The sequence below is a fragment of the Papio anubis genome, chromosome 17 (assembly GCF_008728515.1).
Source record: "Papio anubis isolate 15944 chromosome 17, Panubis1.0, whole genome shotgun sequence".
Classification (NCBI taxonomy): domain Eukaryota; kingdom Metazoa; phylum Chordata; class Mammalia; order Primates; family Cercopithecidae; genus Papio; species Papio anubis.
In genome coordinates this window covers 73,422,696-73,441,608 of record NC_044992.1, presented here as the reverse complement: position 1 = coordinate 73,441,608, position 18,913 = coordinate 73,422,696, and the positions used below count along the sequence as shown (strand labels likewise).

The following is an 18,913-nucleotide window of genomic DNA, read 5'->3' as shown; positions in this document are numbered from 1 at the left end:
AATTAGCCGGGCGTGGTGGTGCACGCCTGTAATCCCAGCTATGCAGGAGAATTGTTGGAACCTCAGAGTCGGAAGTTGCAGTGAGCCGAGATCGCATCACTGCACTCCAGCCTGGGTAACAGAGCAAAACTCTGTCTCAACCAAAAAAAAAAAAAAAAGAGAGAGAGAGAGAGAGAAACTCTGTACCCAATAGTAATCACTCCCTGTTTCTGTTTCTCCCCACCTCCTGGAAACCACCAGCGGACTTTCTGTCTCTGTGAAGTTGCCTCTTCTGGACACTCCAACTGAATCACACTGCATGTGCCCTTCAGTGTCCGGCTCACGTCACTTGGTTGATATCCTTAAGATTCGTCCACAGTGCAGCGTATGTCAGAACTTGGTTGGTTTCACAGCTAGAATACATTCCGTTGTATGGCTGCGTTCCATTGTCTTTACCCGCTCATCTGCCGACGGACTTTGGGGCTGTTGTCTGCCTTTTGGCTATTGTGACTAGTCCTGCTGTGAACATCCGTGAGCCAGTTTTTGTTTGAACACTTGTCTTCAATTCTCTGGGTGTATCCCTGGGAGTGGGCCTGCTGGGTCACGTGTTCTGTGTAACATACTGAGGAGCCACCAAACTGTTTTCCACGGTCAGGGACGTGGCCACCGCACTGTCTATCCCCACAGCCATGCTCTAGGTCTCCAGTGTTGCCACAGCTGCATCCACACTTGTTATTTTCTGTTTTTGATCGTGGTCATCTTAGTGGGCATGAGGTAGCATCTGACCCATTACTGGTGGACCTGGGTCCCCCTTCCTTATACCTGTCAGGGCCAGGGTGGCCCTGCCTTGATGCATGTGGACTAGAAGCAGAGGCCCAGCACCTGCCGGCCCACAGGACCTGCCATGGGAGCTGCTGCCAGACTCTGGGTGCTCAAAATTCCGGGTGGGGAGTTCCAGGTGCAGAGGATAAAGCTGCCCCAGGGGCTGGGGAAGTGTGAGGACAGAGCCGGTTGGTGTGAGTCAAGAGGAGGACATGGGTGTGAGCAGCTGCAGAGCCTCAGGAGTCCTGTCCCCAGCCATGTGGTTGCAGCCTTGTCAGTCATCCGGTCATGGCAGGGGCTTCAGAGGAGAGGGGGATGGGAGAGGTGGACAGAAGGGCAGAGAGGTTCTGGGGAAGTCTTGGGTTTGAGCCCCTTCTTGCATATGCTACCAGTGTTGAATAAACCAAAACATGAACTCACTGTGGTTCAACATGCAGGTTCATCTGCATTGCAGGAGATGTCTGCATCTATAACAGAGAGACTATAACACGCATATTCTTCTCCCGTCCTGGAATTTTCATCGGCGATCATAACTGCCACCCCTGCCATGCACTTTCACAAATGGGCTCTTATAATCCCACAACAGTCCTCTGACGGAGGCACGGCCATCCCCCCGTTTTAAAGGAGAGAAAGCGGCTGGGCATAGTGGCTCACACCTGTAATCGCAGCACTTCGGGAGGCCAAGGTGGGTGGATCGCGAGGTCAGGAGACCATCCTGACTAATACAGTGAAATCCCGTCTCTACTAAAAATACAAAAAAATTAGCCAGGCATGATTGCACACGCTTGTAGTCCCAGCTACTCGGGAAACTGAGGCAGGAGAATTTCTTGAACCTGAAAGGCAGAGGTTGCAGTGAGCTGAGATCACGTCACTGCACTCCAGCCTGGGCAACAGAGCAAGACTCCATCTCAAAAAAAGATAAATGGCCGGGCGCGGTGGCTCAAGCCTGTAATCCCAGCACTTTGGGAGGCCGAGATGGGCGGATCACGAGGTCAGGAGATCGAGACCATCCTGGTGAACACAGTGAAACCCCGTCTCTACTAAGAAATACAAAAAAATAGCCGGGCGAGATGGCGGGCGCCTGTAGTCCTAGCTACTCGGGAGGCTGAGGCCGGAGAATGGCGTGAACCCGGGAGGCGGAGCTTGCAGTGAGCTGAGATCCGGCCACTGCACTCCAGCCTGGGCTACAGAGCGAGACTCCGTCTCAAAAAAAAAAAAAATAAAAAAAATAAATAAATAAATAAATAAATAAATAAATAAATAAGAGGAAGCTGAGGCATAGGGAAAGGTCACAGGCCTTGCCTGGCATCTCCACACTGCACCAGGAGATGGCTCAGAGCCAGGGCGGTTTGGAGATCAACCCTGTGCAGCCAACTGAAAGACGCCATCACACTCTGGACTTGGAATAGCAGGTACCCGGTGGGAGAGGCCTCCTCCAGACAGGTTCCTGCTGGATGCTGAAATCTGCCCTGGGTCAGCCTTCCCCACCAGGGTGTGGGTGGGAGAACACCTCAGGATGGGACCTGCATCTGAAGCTACTGCCCCTGGCCAGCCCCACACGCGGCCTTTAAACTGACCCGATGACAGGGGGACAGCAGGGGGGATTTTTGAGTGAGTAGAGAGCTAAGGGCGAGTCTCAGCTCTTCTGTTAGTGTCCCTGAACCTCAGTTCCCCTTGTCAGGAAAATGCTGCAACCCGCCCTGTGATGAAGGGGGAGGCTGTGGAATGGACTTGAGTTTGTAATAGCCTGCCTCCCTCTTCCCTCTTTGAAAACGTCCCTAGGCCAGGCTGACCTCCAGGGCACCCCAGCCTGATCTTAGGCCTTGTGGTTTACACTGGGGTGCCTTACACCCATCAAATGCATGGGGCAACAGCTCTCAGGGTTTGCTCTGTCTGTTTCACAAGAGCCCAGGCAACGCAGTTGTCTGCAGGTGCCAGTGGTGCTGAGACTTTCTGCCTAAGCTCCTCACTCAGCCTGGGGCTGGCAAGGAGGACATCCACAGGGCCCCAGCCCTCGGCTCAGGGGACATCCTGGCTGCAGTCACAGCCCTGCGCTTCTGCTCTCCTGCCCCACGAGGTGCTGTAGGCTCCCCACTGTCCTGAATTAGGAGGAATTCTGGAAGCTCTGCTTGGGTCTAGATCCTTGTCCTGAAATGTAAGACCTGTTTCCTATCTTTAAAATGGGTGTCATGGTGCCCAGCAGGCTGCAGACCAGAGGGTCAAGGAGAAAGTCTGCCTGACCCCACTGGACCTGTGTATGCCCTTTCTTTTGTCCATCCCACCCCCTGCCCACAGCAGGAAGCCTCCTGAGCCACTCCTGTCCACCCAGGTCCAGTATTGATTTCCTACAGGAACCTTGTTCTGACACCACCACCCGCAACCTCAGGAGTGGACAGGGGTGCTCTCCAAGGTGAAGCATCTCCAGGTGCCCTTCGTGGCATGAAGGGCCCCAAGCAGAGGCCTAGCGGGCAGCCACTGGACCCCTGGCCTCCTCCCCTAGTGGCGGCTGGGGTCCTCGTCATGGGGCCAGCAGCCAGGCTGGGGCGGGTGGAGATCCAGAACCTCACCTCTGGCCCCGTGATCTCCTTAAGTTGTAGCTTCTTCTCTGACCCCAGCGCCAGCAGGGGCGCCCCAGAACTGGGCGACTACCCCGCGGCGCCTTGCTGGGGCGCGCGGTCCATCTCGCAGGTCTCCGAGGGAACGAGGACCTTGCGCCCCACCTGTCCGCTTCTCTAGGAGGCCCCGGCGCCGCTGCTGCCGAGCCCTCGGCTCGAAGCCCTGTGTCCGCCGCCGCTTTGATCCCGGGGGGCCCTGCTGGATAAAAGTCCCTGGCGGCTCCGCGCCAGCGCCAGAGGGGGAGCGCAGCGGGGCCGGGCGCACCAGCGGGACGGCGCAGGGCCAGGGGCGCTGAGAGGACGGGGCCACTGGGTCGCCCGCGCTGGCCGCGGTGAGAGCGGGACCCCAGGGCTGCGCGGGGTGGAGAGATGCGGGCCGGGGTCCGAGTCCCCCACGGCCTGCTCTGGGCCTGGGCACTGGGGGATGGGAGGGACACTGGCGGCTCCAGGTGAGCTCGCCCGCCCCGCGCCCCCAGCCCGTCGGCCGCGGCCAGCTGCGCCGCGGGCGGAGTTCCCCGTCCCGCTCCTCCCGCCGGCGCGGAAAAGCCTCGCCCCTCCCCGTCGCCGCCGCCCCTTCCAGCTGCCCCGGGGGCGGGGGCGGCGGCGCCGGGCTGGCCGCGGTGAATGGAGCCGCCGGGGCCGCCCGGCCGCGCTGCCCCCCCACGGAGCCGGGCCGGGAGCGCCTCCGGCGGCCGCGGCGGGGTAGTCCAGGCCCCTCCGTCAGGCTTGCGGTTTGGGAAGAAAAGGCGATGCCTCCGCCAAGAAAAGAGCGAGCGCGGCCCCCTCCCCCCTCCGCCGAGCCCGGGCGGCGGCGGCGGCACATCTAACGCGCGGGCACCCGGGCCGCCGCGGCCCCCGCAAATAAGCCCAGCCTCGGCCCCCGCCGCTCATTGGCGCGGGCCGCAGCCAGCGCACCCAGACCCTGCGCTGCCCTCGGACGGCCGGGCGCGGAGCCCCAGCTGCGGAGGCCGACGGCACCCAGCCCCGAGAGCCTCGACGCCCAGCCGCGCGCGCGTTCTCCGCCAGGCCCGGCGGGCGGGAGCGGGGGCGAGGGAGCAGGAGCGCCAGTGCCCCCGGCATCCCCGGCCCGGCACCCTCCGCCGCCGCCGCCTCAAGGCCGCCCGCTCCCCGCAGGTGGACGCGGCCATGGGCCGAGGGGTGCGTGTGCTGCTGCTGCTGGGCCTACTGCACTGCGCAGGGGGCAGCGAGGGCAGGAAGACCTGGCGGCGCCGGGGTCAGCAGCCGCCGCCTCCCCCGCGGACCGAGGCGGCGCCGGCGGCTGGACAGCCCGTGGAGAGCTTCCCGCTGGACTTCACGGCCGTGGAGGGCAACATGGACAGCTTCATGGCGCAGGTCAAGAGCCTGGCGCAGTCCCTGTACCCCTGCTCCGCGCAGCAGCTCAACGAGGACCTGCGCCTGCACCTTCTGCTCAACACCTCGGTGACCTGCAACGACGGCAGCCCCGCCGGGTAAGGCCGGCGCCCTGCGCCTCCCCGCCCCGCACGACGCGCCTGGTCTCCGGCTGGACCTTCCCTGCGGGCCGCGGCCGTTCTCTCCCCGGGGAGAAAGGGCTTCCGTCGGGAGCCCCGCAGTGCTGGCCCCGAGGAGGGCCCGGCTCGGTGACTCTCCGTGTGGGGAACGGAGCGGCCCTGGAAGGGCTGGTCCCCGGCCAGCTCGGGCACTGACCCCTCGGCCTCCGGGCCCAGCCGCTCTGCTGGCGTCCTTCGGTCCCGGGGCGGGGAGATGGCAGCCCGAGAGCGCGCCTGGCTCTAGCGGGAACCGGCGACACCGGGGGCGGGAGAGGCTTGTTGCCCACCTCCCCACAGCCCCGAAGTAGATAGAAGACGTGAGGCCGGGGGTCGGGGAGTGGCGGGGGCGCCCACGCGCTCAACAGGCCGAGGACACCCAGGGACAGCGGGAGACGTGGGCGTGGGGTCGGGGCTCGGCAGGAAGGCTCCCCCGCCGGGTCGGTGCCTCCCGCGCTCCCCGCAGCGTCCCGTGCCCCCGCCATGCGCGCTCCTTCCGTGCGGACGCGTTTCATGCTTCGAGAGCCGCCGAGCGCCCCGGGAGGACCGCCGCCCGCGCCGAGGTGACAACGGGACGCGCGCTGGGCTGGACGTGGGGATTTTCCACGCACCACAGCCCCGCGCGGCCCGTTCCCCGACCCGCGAGCGCCACCTCCCGGGACCGCCGCCGTCCCTGAGCTCCGCGTGGGCCTGGCCGAGGGCGCCCCCGTGCGACCGCCGCGCACGGCCGGAACAGGTGGCGCGTTCCCTCCGCCAGAGCTGGGCGCGCGGGGCGCGGCGGGGCTGCAGCCCCGGCCGACCCCCCACGGTGCGTCCTCCCCGCAGCTACTACCTGAAGGAGTCCAGGGGCAGCCGGCGGTGGCTCCTCTTCCTGGAAGGTGCGTCCGGGGTCGAGGCTGGGGGAGGCCGGGGTTCTCTGCGCGCGCGGGCCTGAGCGGTGGCCGTGTCCGCAGGCGGCTGGTACTGCTTCAACCGCGAGAACTGCGACTCTAGATACAACACCATGCGGCGCCTCATGAGCTCCCGGGACTGGCCGCGCACTCGCACAGGTCAGCAGCGGGCCCTGGAGAAGGCGGCCTCGACGTGAGGCCCGGGAGGAAGCCGCGCCCGCGCCCTGGAGCCCCAGCGAGGCCCCCGCCCCGCACATCGTGCCCAGCCCGGCGCCCGGGTTTCCTAAGAGCAGGGGGCGCCCTTCACTCTCGCCCTTTGGGGTCCATTCCACATTAACATTCAGGCGCTTACCCAGCAGTTCTGGCCCTCCCCGGGGTCAAAGCAGGGCAGGGGATTGAAGTCAAGGTCAGACCTGGTGTCGTAGCCCAGCCGGGCACCGTGGCCGTGGTGTCTTCCCGGGGTAACTAAACCCGACTGCCCTGCACTTTCCCGGCAACCTTGATTCAGGCCAGCAGCACCAGCACACCTCCCTTGCTGGGGTCAAGTAGGAACCCCTACTCGTCGCCAGGGGTTCCCAGACCCGTCCCTACACAGCCTCCTCCCGCTAGAAAGACCCACTGCCTCTGTGTCCCCAGGCACAGGGATCCTGTCCTCACAGCCGGAGGAGAACCCCTACTGGTGGAACGCAAACATGGTGTAAGGGGGTGCAGGGTCCTGCCTGGGAGTCCTGCCTGGAGGGTGGTTCTTTCCGGGGGTCCTTCCTGGGGGGTCATGTCCTGGGATGGTCTTTCCTGGGGGTCCTGTTCTGGATGGTCCTTCTGGGGAGGTCCTGTCCTAGAGGGATTCTGGAGGCGTTTCTTCCCTGGCGATGAGGGGGTCCTGCCCTGGGATGGTGCTTCCTGCGGGGGGGAGGGGTCCTGTCCTGGGATGATCATTCCTGAGGGGGGTTCTGTCCTGGGTTGGTCCTTCTCATGGGGGTCTTTCTTGGGGGAGTTCTGTTACCAGGATGATCCTTCCTTCCTGGGAACCCTGTCCGCCGGTTAGCCTTCCTGGGGGTCTTGTCCTGGGATGGTCCTTCCTGGGGGTCCTGTCCTGGGTTGGCCCTTCCTGGAGAGGGTCCTGTCACTGGGATGGCCCTTCCTGGAGGGTTCCTGTCTGGGTTGGCCCTTCCTGGAAGGTCAGTCCTGAATTGGTCCTTCCTGGGGGGTCCTGTCCTGGGTTGGCCCTTCCTGGAGAGGGGTCCTGTCCTGGGATGGCCCTTCCTGGAGGGGGTTCCTGTCCTGGGTTGGCCCTTCCTGGAAGGGTCCAGTCCTGGATTGGTCCTTTCTGGGGGATGGGTTCTATCCTGGGGGTCTTTCTTGTGAGGGCTCTATTCTGGGATGGTCCTTCCTTGCTGGGGGGTCCTGTCCTGGGTTGGTCCTTCCTGGGGGGGGGTCCTATCCTGGGCTGGCCCTTCCTGGGGCGTGGGTTCTATCCTGAGTTGGTCCTTCCTGGGGGGCTCTTGTCCTAGGATGGTCCTTCCCCACTCGTGAGTCCTGTCACCGTGAAGTGCCCTGGGGGTCCTGTCCTGGGTTGGCCCTTCCTGGGGGGGTCCTGTCCCGGGTTGGCCCTTTCTGGGGGGGTCCTGTCCCGGGTTGGCCTTTCCTGGGGGTCCTGTCCTGGGATGGTCCTTCCTCAGGGGGGTCCTGTCCTGGAGTCCTGGAGGGTTCTGTCTGGGTTGAAGTGCCTTCCTGGGAGGTCCTGTCCTGGGTTAGCCCTTCCCGGAAGTCCCTGTCTGGGTTGGCCTTCCTGGGGTCCTGTCCTGGTCAGTCTTTTCTGGGGGTCCTGTCCTGGGGGTCCTTTCTGGAGGCTGCCGGGCAGCAGGCTCTGTGACAGTCTCATTCTGTTCTGTGTTGCAGCTTCATCCCCTACTGCTCCAGTGATGTTTGGAGTGGGGCTTCATCCAAGTCTGAGAAGAGTGAGTCCCCGACCTTCCCAGGGCACAGCAGGGCAGGGACAAGGCAGGACGGCAGGGCAGGGACGAGGCGGGACGGGGGGATTCTGGGGAAAAGCTGACTCTCAGCCTTGTCTCACTTTCAAAGCCCTTGACAGTATGTCCCAGGGTGCCTGACCCACGCATTCACTGCTCGCTTGTCCACGACTGTGAGGGGTCCTTATTTCTGAATATTCCCTGGGGAGGAGGCCCCAGCATGGCCTGGTGCACCCACCTTCCTCCAGTCTACCCCAGCCCCTGACCCCACCTCAGAAGATTCCCCCTAGTCCCCCAGCAGGGCAAGAACTCCTCTGCCAGCCATTCTGGGGTAGGAGGTGGTTCCCTCTGCCCAGGCCCCTACCTGAGGCCACCCCGTCCCTCTTGCAGACGAGTATGCCTTCATGGGTGCCCTCATCATCCAGGAGGTGGTGCGGGAGCTTCTGGGCAGAGGGCTGAGCGGGGCCAAGGTGCTGCTGCTGGCCGGGAGCAGGTGGGCAGGGCGGGCAGGGGCTGGAGGTGAGGGGCGAGGACGGTGTGCAGGGTGCATAGAAGGGGTGTGGGGTGGGGGTGTATGGGAGGCGAGGAGGGGGTGGAGTCTGTGCATATCTTGGCAGGTGGCTGGGAGGGTGAGAGGCTGGAGCTGGGAGAACCCACATCATTGGGGACGTCTCTGAGGCCTGGCTTCAGAGTGCTGGGTAACCGGACGCTGTCTAGAGGATGTTTCTGGACCCCATGGTTGTTGGATATAGCGGAAGGTTCGGGCCGCAGGGACCTAGGTCGTTGGTTAGAGGTTGGCCATGGTGTAACACCCCTTCTCCAGGGCCCGGTAGGTGAGGATCACCCCTGTGGGTCCCTGTATCCCAGCAGGCATGCAGGAGACCCAGGGGACATATGGGGAACAGATGAAGGGGCCTGAGGCCATGTAGTTTATCTTCATTTTCAGATAAGGAAACTGAGTTAAAGAGACAGAGAGAGGAAAGGGAGGAGAGAGGGGAGAGCCTGGCTGTGTCAAGGACATGTGACCTGCCAGCCTCAGCCCTGGACTGTTCTGGAGGGGACAACCATGGGTCTTGCACATGAACAGAGAATGTAAAATGCATCCGCAGTTCAGAACGCATCAGGACTCCTGCCCACCTTGGGGCAGGGGCTGACGCTGAGCAGACTTGGGGGGGAGGTGAGTGCCTCTCCCCAGCCACCTGGCCTCACATCTGGCCCTCCTTGCAGTGCGGGGGGCACCGGGGTGCTGCTGAATGTGGACCGTGTGGCTGAGCAGCTGGAGGAGCTGGGCTACCCCGCCATCCAGGTGCGAGGCCTGGCTGACTCCGGCTGGTTCCTGGACAACAAGCAGTATCGCCACACAGACTGCGTCGACACCATCACATGTGCGCCCACAGAGGCCATCCGCCGTGGCATCAGGTGCGCCAGTGGGGAGGGCCCATTCCTGCGCTGCAGCTCGGCCCCAAAAGGGCCTGGGTGGAGTGGCATCTGTGGGCGGGGAGCTCCGGGGGACGAGGCCCACAGCAGCCTAACCTGTGTTTGTGGCTCCAGGTACTGGAACGGGGTCGTCCCGGAGCGCTGCCGACGCCAGTTCCAGGAGGGCGAGGAGTGGAACTGCTTCTTTGGCTATAAGATCTACCCGACGCTGCGCTGTGAGTGGGCGGCCGAGCGGAGCACACAGGGCAGCAGTGGGGTGGCCACACTTCCTTGCTTCTGAAAATCCAGCGTGGACTCCAGTCTCTCAGGCTGGGCTTAGAAACCACTGCCCTGGTCCAGGGAGGAGGCCGGCTGTGTGCCAGGGGGACCAGTCGCTGCAGCGTGCCTGGGACTTGCCTGCCCTCAGCACTGACACCCCCCAGTCCCAGGCAAAGTGGGGCAGGTAGTCACCCTGTCTATACCGGGGGCTAGGGATGTGCTTTCGAGCTCATCCCCATGCTGCCCCTCCCTGCTGCAGGACCCCGGGCCGGTTCCTCCCCAGTCCCACACTCTGAGGAATGGTGAGGTTACGTGCAAGGGCATCATCACCAAATTTTGGTGAAAGTGGAGTCGCTGAGAACCAGGCCAAGGTCATGGAGGAGTTAACAAGAGCCCTTCTTCAAGGAAACGCAGTTTATGTAGTTAGTTAATTATGAACCTATGGATTATAAAAAGGCTGGTTTGAAAGAAGGAAGCCACATTCTGTGGGGGCTTATGACTGATACCCCTGGGGAGAGTTGGGCCAAGGCTAGCTGGCCTGTGAGCCTCAGCGGCACTGCAGGGGGCCGGGGGGGTGCTGAGCTCTGAGCCTGGGGTCAGGGGCAGCAGCAGGGACCTGGGAGTGCTGAGCTCTGAGCCTGGGGTGAGCGGCACTGCAGGGGGCCTGGGAGTGCTGAGCTCTGAGCCTAGGATGTGGGGCAGCAGCAGGGGTCATGGGGAGGCCGAACTGAGCCCTGCTGCCCGCAGGCCCCGTGTTCGTGGTGCAGTGGCTGTTTGATGAGGCACAGCTGACGGTGGATAACGTGCACCTGACGGGGCAGCCGGTACAGGAGAGCCAACGACTGTACATCCAGAACCTCGGCCGCGAGCTGCGCCACACGCTTAAGGACGTGCCGTGAGTGCGTGGGCCCCGGGAGCCCCACGCCGAGTAGCTCCCTCTTGATTTACAAATAGAGGTCCTGAAAAAACAAAAGAAGAAAAAACAAAACAAAACAAAAAAAATAGAGGTTTTGTAGGCCGGGCACGATGACTCATGCCTGTAATCCCAGCACTTTGGGATGCCCATGCAGGCAGATCACCTGAGGTCAGGAGTGCGAGACCAGCCTGGCCAATATGGCGAAAGCCCATCTCCACAAAATATGCAAAAATTAGTCTGGTGTAGTGGCAGGCACCTGTAATCCCAGCTACTCAAGAGGCTGAGGCAGGAGAATCACTTGAACCAGGAGGCGCAGGTTGCAGCGAGCTGAGATCGTGCTACTGCACTCCAGCCTACGTGACGGAATAAGACTCCATCTCAAAAAATACACATACACGGCCGGGCGCGGTGGCTCAAGCCTGTAATCCCAGCACTTTGGGAGGCCGAGACGGGCGGATCACGAGGTCAGGAGATCGAGACCATCCTGGCTAACATGGTGAAACCCCGTCTCTATTAAGAAATACAAAAAAAAAAAAAAAAAACTAGCCGGGCGAGGTGGCGGGCGTCTGTAGTCCCAGCTACTCGGGAGGCTGAGGCCGGAGAATGGCGTGAACCCGGGAGGCGGAGCTTGCAGTGAGCTGAGATCTGGCCACTGCACTCCAGCCTGGGCGACAGAGCGAGACTCCGTCTCAAAAAAAAAAAAAAAAATACACATACACACACACACACACACACACATATATATGTATGTATAAAACACCCTTTCTCTCTCTGTATATACAGAGAGAGACAGAGGTCTTGGGCCTGGCACGCTGGCTCATGGCTGTGATCCCACCCCTTTGGGAGGCCAAGGCAGCAGGATTGCTGGAGGCCAGGAGTCCAAGACCAGCCTGGGCAATACGGTGAAACCCTGTCTCTACTGCACATACAAAAATTATCTGCACATACAAAATTGTACTGCACATACAAAAATTATACAGGTAGTGTCACCTGTAATCCCAGCTACTCAGGAGGCTGAGGCAGGAGGATCACTTGAGCCCAGGAGTTCAAGGTTACAGTGAGCTAACCTTGCCTGCGGGAGGCAAGCAAGCTTCAATTGTACCACTACACTCCAGCTGGGGCGATAGAGCCAGACCCCAACTCAAAACAAAATAAAAGTAGAGTTCTGGATAGTAGCAGAATATTTGCCTGTCTGGGACAGCCTCCTGCCACCACCTGGGAGGGCCTGCCTGGAAGAGGTGGACTCTGGGCAGGGATTTGAGGCACAAAGGGATAAGGGTCAGCCGGGAGCTGGCCGACTAGGGGGAGGCCTGGGTCAGAGGAGCAGCTGGCAGCCACAGCAACAGGAAGGGGCGATGGCCAGGCTGGGGACAGCTCTAGGGGACTGGGGGTGGAAAAGGGGCTGAGGGGTTGGGGAGCTCACAAGCCACTGTCTCCTCTCCAACAGAGCCAGCTTTGCCCCTGCCTGCCTCTCCCATGAGATCATCATCCGGAGGTCAGTGTCCTTGCTCTGGGCAGCTTGTGTCCGTGACATCAACTTAAAAAGTCCACAGGTTCCTCAACCGCACTTGGCCTCCCATGGGCCTCTTCTTGGCCTTTCTAGGGGCGGGATTTCCTTGTAGGGGTGCCAGAGCCACTTGTACCAACAGCTGTATGGCAAGAATTAAGACTCAGCCCTGGGCTGGGCACAGTGGCTCGCGCCTGTAATCCCAGCACTTTGGGAGGCCGAGGCGGGCGGATCACCTGAGGTCAGGAGTTCGTGACCAGCCTGGCCAATGTAGTGAAACCCTGTCTCTACTAAAAATACAAAAACTTAGCCGGGCGTGGTGGCGGGCGCCTGTAATCCAGCTACTCGGGAGGCTGAGGCAGGAGAATCGCTTGAACCCGGGAGGCGGAGGTTGCAGTGAGCCAAGATCATGCCATTGCACTCCAGCCTGGTCTCAAAAAAAAAAAAAAAAGCCACCTCAGTGTTGATGCCCCTCCCTCCATGTGACCCGCCTGGTTTTCCTCTGCAGCCACTGGACTGATGTCCAGGTGAAGGGGACATCGCTGCCCCGAGCACTGCACTGCTGGGACAGGAGCCTCCATGACAGCCACAAGACCAGCAAGACCCCCCTCAAGGGCTGCCCCGTCCACCTGGTGGACAGCTGCCCCTGGCCCCACTGCAACCCCTCATGCCCCACCGTCCGAGACCAGTTCACGGGGCAAGAGATGAACGTGGCCCAGTTCCTCATGCACATGGGCTTCGACGTGCAGACGGTGGCCCAGCAGCAGGGACTGGAGCCCAGCAAGCTGCTGGGGCTGCTGAGCGACGGAAGCTAGACGGACCGTTTGAAGGAGATGCCAGCACTGAGGGGCCCAGCCACCGCTGCCCCAGTGCCACCTCACCCCCACCAGCAGGCCCTCCTATCTCTTCAGGACAGGGCCCCAGCCGTCCCTCTGCCTGGGTCTGCCCACCACCCTCCCTGCCCCGGCTTTCCCTGCCCCTCTCCCACAGCCCAGCCAGAGAAAAAGGACCTGCTGTCATCCCCAGCTGTGACCTGGGGGCCCTTCCCGATGACGAGTGGGGAGCCAGAAGAGAAGCACTGGATTCCTCAGCCCACCAGCTCAGACAGCCCCCACCTGGCCCCACCCATCAAGCCCTTTTATATTATTTTATAAAGTGACTTTTTTATTACTTTAATTTTTAAAAAAAGGAAAATAAGAAATATATGATGAATGATATTGTTTTGTAACTTTTTAAAAATGATTTTTAAAAAAGAGACAAAAAAGAACCTCACTGTTTATTTGCTTCATACACTTCACACCTCTCCCTCCCCTCCCCGGCCCCAGGGCAGCAGGGAGACCCAGGGAGGAGCCATGGGGACTCCCCAGCTCTGACCCCTTCTTGGATGCACAGACTCAGAGCAGGGTCTTCTGGGGGGGCCCTGCTTCCCTTCAACCCTTCCGCAGGTGCCCACTTCCCAGGGCGGGTGGTAGTAGCTGCGTTTCTTTTTACTTATTCATTTATTTAGAGACAGGATCTCGTGTTGCCGAGGCTGGAGTGCAGTGGCACAATCACAGCTCACTGCAGCCTTGAACCCCTGGGCTCAAGCAATTCCCCCACTTCAGCCTCCCGAATAGCTGGGGTTACAGGCACGCGCCACCACACCCAACTACTGTTTGAATTTTTTGTAGAGATGGAATTTCCCTTTGTTGCCCAGACTGGTCTTGAACTCCTGGGCTCAAGCCATCCTCGCTGCTCAGCCTCCCAATGTGCTGGGATTACAGGTGTGAGCCACTGTACTTGGCCCCTTTTTATATTTTTTTTATTGGGAAGAAATTCGCATAACAGCCCAGGCATGGTGGCTCAAGCCTGTAATACCAGCACTTTGGGAGGCCGAGACGGGCGGATCACGAGGTCAGGAAATTGAGACCATCCTTGCTAACCCAGTGAAACCCCGTGTCTACTAAAAAATACAAAAAATACAAAAAACTAGCCGGGCGAGATGGCGGGCGCCTGTAGTCCCAGCTACTTAGGAGGCTGAGGCAGGAGAATGGCGTGAACCCGGGAGGCGGAGCTTGCAGTGAGCTGAGATCCGGCCACTGCACTCCAGCCTGGGTGACAGAGCGAGACTCCATCTCAAAAAAAAAAAAAAAAATTCGCATAAGATAGGATGAACCATTTCCAAGTGAGCGACTCAGAGGCATTTGTCACATTGAGAGAGCTATGCGATCCCTGGTTCTGTCCCGTTTCAAAATTCTTGCCAGGCGCAGTGGCTCACACCTGTAATCCCAGCACTTAGAGAGACTGAGGCAGGCAGATCACGAGGTCAGGGGTTTGAGACCAGTCTGACCAACATGATGAAACTCTGTCTCTACCAAAAATATTAAAAATTAGCTGAGTGTGGTGGCATGCATCTGTAATCCCAGCTACTCGGGAGGCTGAGGCAGAATTGTTTGAGCCCAGGAGGCAGAGGTTGCACTGAGCCGACATTGCACCACTGCACTCCAGCCTGGGCAACAGAGCAAGACTCTGTCTCAGAAAAAAACAAACAAAAAAAAACCAACAAAACAAAACAAAACAAAAAATTTTTTTTTTTTTTTTTTTTTTTTTTGAGACGGAGTCTCACTGTATCTCCCAGGCTGGAGTGCAGTGGCACAATCTCAGCTCATTACAACCTCTGCCTTCTGGGCTCAAGTGATTCTCCTGCCTCAGCTTCCCGAGTAGCTGGAATCACAGGCATGTGCCCACCATGCCCGGCTAATTTTTATTTTATTTTATTATTTTTTAATTTAATTTAATTTTTTTTTTTTTTTTTGAGACGGAGTCTAGGTCAGTCGCCCAGGCTGGAGTGCAGTGGCCGGATCTCAGCTCATTGCAAGCTCCGCCTCCCAGGTTTACGCCATTCTCCTGCCTCAGCCTCCCAAGTAGCTGGGACTACAGGCGCCGCCACCTCGCCCAGCTAGTTTTTTGTATTTTTAGTAGAGACGGGGTTTCACCGTGTTAGCCAGGATGGTCTCGATCTTCTGACCTCGTGATCCGCCCGTCTCGGCCTCCCAAAGTGCTGGGATTACAGGCTTGAGCCACCATGCCCGGCCTAATTTTTATATTTTTAGTAGAGATGGGGTTTTGCCATGTTGGCCAGGCTGGTCTCAAACTCTTGACCTCAGGTGATCTGCCGTCCTCGGCCTCCCAAAGTGCTGGAATTACAGGTGTGAGCCACTCCGCCCAGCCCCTAGTTTCAAAACTCTTATCAACCCAGAATGCTTCCTACCCAGCTTACAATTCCTTAAACGTTTGCATTTTATTTATTTCTACCAGGTCATTCGTGCACGTGGTTCAAAATTCAAAAGATGCAGAAGGTATGAAGGTGAATGTCCATTTCCCCCCCAGCCCAGGCTCCCTGGCTCTGCTCCAAGGGCAAACAGCGCTACCTTGTGGATATTCCCAGAGATCATTTTGTGAAAATTCCAGTAAACAGGTGCACACATTTGTAGGGACCAGCCCCACAGGGTCGGTGGTTTTTCTCCCCATGTGCAGAGACAAGAGATTGTAGAAATAAAGACACAAGACAAAGAGAGAAAAGAAAAGACAGCTGGGCCCGGGGACCTCTACCACCAAAACACGGAGACCAGTAGTGGCCCCGAATGCCAGGCTGCGTTGATATTTATTGGATACAAAACAAAGGGGCAGGATAAGGAGTGTGAGCCATCTCCAAAGATAGGTAAGGTCAAGTGGGTCACGGGTCCACTGGACAGGGGGCCCTTCCCTGCCTGGGAGCCGATGCAGAGAGAAAGAGAGGAGAGAGAGAGGAGACAGCCTATGTGCCATTATTTCTGCATATCAGAGACTTTTAGTACTTTCACTAATTTTGCTACTGCTACCTAGAAGGCAGAGCCAGGTGTACAGGATGGAACATGAAGGCGGACCAGTGTGACCACTGAAGCACAGCATCACAAGGAGATGTTAGGCCTCCGGATAACTGGGGGTGGGTCTGACTGATGTCAGGCCCTCCACAAGAAGGGGAGGACTACAGTCTTCTCTAAACTCCCCCCGGGAAAAGGAGACTCCCTTTCCCGGTCTGCTAAGTCGCGGGCGGTTTTCCTTGGCACTGACGCTACCGCTAGACCACCGTCCGCTGGCAACGGGCGTCTTCCCAGACGCTGGCATTACCGCTAAACCAGGGAGCCCTCTGGTGGCCCTGCCCGGGCATAACAGAAGGCTCGCACTCTGGTCTTCCGGTCACTTCTCACTATGTCCCCTCAGCTCCTATCTCTGTATGGCCTGGTTTTTCCTAGGTTATGATTGTAGAGCGAGGATTATTATAATATTGGAGGAAAGAGTAATTGTTACAAACTAATGATTGATGATATTCATATACAATCATGTGTATGATCTAGATCTACTATCTCTCTTGTTGTTTTACATATTTTATTAGACTGGAACAGCTCATGCCCTCGGTCTCTTGCCTCGGCACCTGGGTGACTTGCGCCCACACACATTGACATGCATGCGATTTTTTCTTTTACACAGATGGCTACACATCACACACTGGTGTCTCCTCCTCTTAACACTGTGTCTCAGGGTGCGCAGCAAGCTGCCAAAGGTGTGACAGTCCAGGGCCTGCGGAGGGCTCTCCTGCACACTCAGGTGCAAAGGGTGCTCGTGCACAGCCTTGTCGTGTGGTCATCACATTGCATAAGGGCAAGTATGTCTGTGGGCTAAACCCCAGATGTGGGATTCCTGGGACAAGAACGTGAAGCTCTAGCCTGTCTCCCCAGCACTTTGGGAGGCCAGGGTGAGATGATCGCTTCGGCCCAGGAGTTTGAGACCAGCCTGGGCAACATAGGGAGACCCCTGTCTCCAAAAAAAAAAAAAAAAAAAAATTAAAACATTGGCTGGGGGTGGTGATGCACACCTCTGGTCCCAGCCACTCGGGAGGCCGAGGTAGGAGGATCGCTTAAACCTGGGAAGTCACAGCTGCAGTGAGCAGTGATTGTGCCAGTGCATTCCAGCCTGAGTGACAGAGCAAGACCCTGTTTCAAAAAAAAAAAAAAAAAAACAGGCCAGACGCAGTGGCTCACTCCTGTAATCCCAGCACTTTGGGAGGCTGAGACAGGCGGATCACTTGAGGTCAGAAGTTCAACACCAGCCTGGCCAACATGGTGAAATCCTGTCTCTACTAAAAATACAAGAATTAGCCGGGTGTGGGGGCACACACCTGTAATCCCAGCTACTTGGGAGGCTGCGGCAGGAGAATTGCTTGAACCCGGGAGGTGGAGGTTGCAGTGAGCCGAGATTGTGCCACGGCACTCCAGCTTGGGCGACAGAGCAAGACTCTGTCTCGAAACACACACACACACACACACACACACACACACATCTCTGTAGTTTTGATAATACCGAGGTCACACCAACGCCAACCCTGGGCACCGTTGTGGGTGGAGCTTTCTAAGCAAAGCATTTCATGCCAATTGTCATGTGATCCCCAAGTAGCCCCACAAGGTAGGTTTCATTATAAACGCCAGTTTACAAGCCAGGCACACTAGCTCATGCCTGTAATCTCAGCATTTTGGGAGGCCAAGGTGGGTGGATCGCTTGAGACCAGGAGTTTGAGACCAGCCTGGGCAACACGGTGAAACCCCGTCTCTACTAAAAATACCAAAAAAAAAAAAGGTCAGGCGCAGTGGCTCATGCCTGTAATCCCAGCACTTTGGGAGACTGAGGCGGGCAGATCACGAGGTCAGGAGATCGAGACCATCCTGGCTAACATGGTGAAACCCCGTCTCTACTAAAAATACAAAAAATTAGTTGGGCGTGGTGACAGGTGCTTGTAGTCCCAGCTACTTGGGAGGCTGAGGCACGAGAATTGCTTGAACCCAGGAGGCAGAGGTTGCAGTGAGCCAAGATCACAACACTGCATTCCACCCTGGGTGACAGAGCAAGATTCTGACTCAAAAAATAAAATAAAATACTCCAGTTTACAAAGAAACAGGCCCAGAGAGGCAGTGTGACTATAAGGGTTAGAGGAGGATGCTGAGGCCAGGCCAGCCTGAGCTTCACACCTGCCCTGCGGCCACAGCTCCATTCCCAGAGTGACCGGGACTGTAGAGACCCTGTGCCCTGGGGACATGTCCTGGGGTCTGACTCTCTGTGCCAATGAGTCAGGGCTGCCCTGGGCCCGAGAATACCCAGGAAGGACTGGTGCCCATGGGCAGGTGTCTATCACCCCAGGCAGAGCCAAGTGGCTTGTCCACGATCCCCCTGGGCCTGAGAATACCCGGGAAGGACTGGTGCCCATGGGCAGGTGTCTGCCACCCCAGGCAGAGCCAAGTGGCCTGTCCACCATCCCCCTCTGGGCTCCTATGTAGTCTCTGGTGGGAATCCATGCAGTCCCAGCAGCCACAGGAGACAACAAGGTCAGAGACGTGGAGACCAAGGGCTGGAGGTGAGAGAAGGGGTCTGGGGAGTCTGGTGGTCTCCTCCTCGGGGCCTCCAGAGCCAAACCTCCAGGCAGGGCCTTGGACAGGACTCCCCACAAGGACAGAGCTCTGGAGGGAGAGGGGGCTGGGGGACCTGAAAGAGGCCTGGCTGTCGCCCCGTCTGGGGAGGGCTATGGCCTTTGCTGGGAGGGCGGGGCCTGCAGTGCTGTCGGAGCTGGGGAACCACATGCGAGGTGCTGGCTCCTGGCCAACTCTGGCTTGAGCACTGCGGTCCAGTAGCCCTGACGTTTGCTCCTCTGAGGTGGCTGAAAGGGACCTGAGGGCGGATGGTGGTATGTCGAGGGACCAGGCTCACTGAACAGGACACTTGTGGGTTGGGCCCAAAGGGATTTCACCAGTGAATAAACCCTTTCTTCCCACGTTTGTGCCGAAAGAGAGAGAGGCCCAGCTCACCTAATGGTCAATCAGTCAATTGGTGCCACACTTTCCTGCAGGTCCAGGGACAAAACGAGCCCTAGGACACGAAGAGGACGCTGGCCTGTAGCTCCGTGGTGACGGTGACCCCAGGCTGTCC

General features: G+C 58.8%; 1 protein-coding gene and 1 long non-coding RNA gene across 2 annotated transcripts; one reads left to right on the top strand and one right to left on the bottom strand.

The window, feature by feature from the left end:
- Window positions 1-690: 690 nt before the first annotated feature.
- Window positions 691-1,539, bottom strand: LOC103879051. Its single transcript, XR_639463.4, has 2 exons — window positions 1,222-1,539; window positions 691-1,099 (listed from the first exon to the last, which is right to left on the bottom strand). It is a non-coding gene; the product is annotated as an uncharacterized LOC103879051 (long non-coding RNA).
- A 2,614-nt stretch (window positions 1,540-4,153) lies between these two features.
- On the top strand, window positions 4,154-13,192 carry NOTUM (notum, palmitoleoyl-protein carboxylesterase). The gene is made up of 11 exons (XM_003913591.5): window positions 4,154-4,885; window positions 5,768-5,820; window positions 5,896-5,991; window positions 6,469-6,529; window positions 7,732-7,790; window positions 8,193-8,295; window positions 9,030-9,221; window positions 9,354-9,454; window positions 10,245-10,392; window positions 11,861-11,908; window positions 12,429-13,192. Exons 1-11 carry the CDS (start codon window positions 4,563-4,565, stop codon window positions 12,733-12,735), a joined length of 1,491 nt encoding a protein of 496 aa, XP_003913640.1. The 5' UTR covers window positions 4,154-4,562; the 3' UTR covers window positions 12,736-13,192.
- The last annotated feature ends 5,721 nt before the right edge of the window (window positions 13,193-18,913 follow it).

Coding starts and splice junctions, on each gene's coding strand:
- NOTUM (XM_003913591.5), top strand. CDS start 4,563: ATGGGCCGAGGGGTGCGTGTGCTGCTGCTGCTGGGCCTACTGCACTGC. Junction 4,886..5,767: donor AACGACGGCAGCCCCGCCGG/GTAAGGCCGGCG, acceptor TCCTCCCCGCAG/CTACTACCTGAAGGAGTCCA. Junction 8,296..9,029: donor CTGCTGCTGGCCGGGAGCAG/GTGGGCAGGGCG, acceptor CCCTCCTTGCAG/TGCGGGGGGCACCGGGGTGC.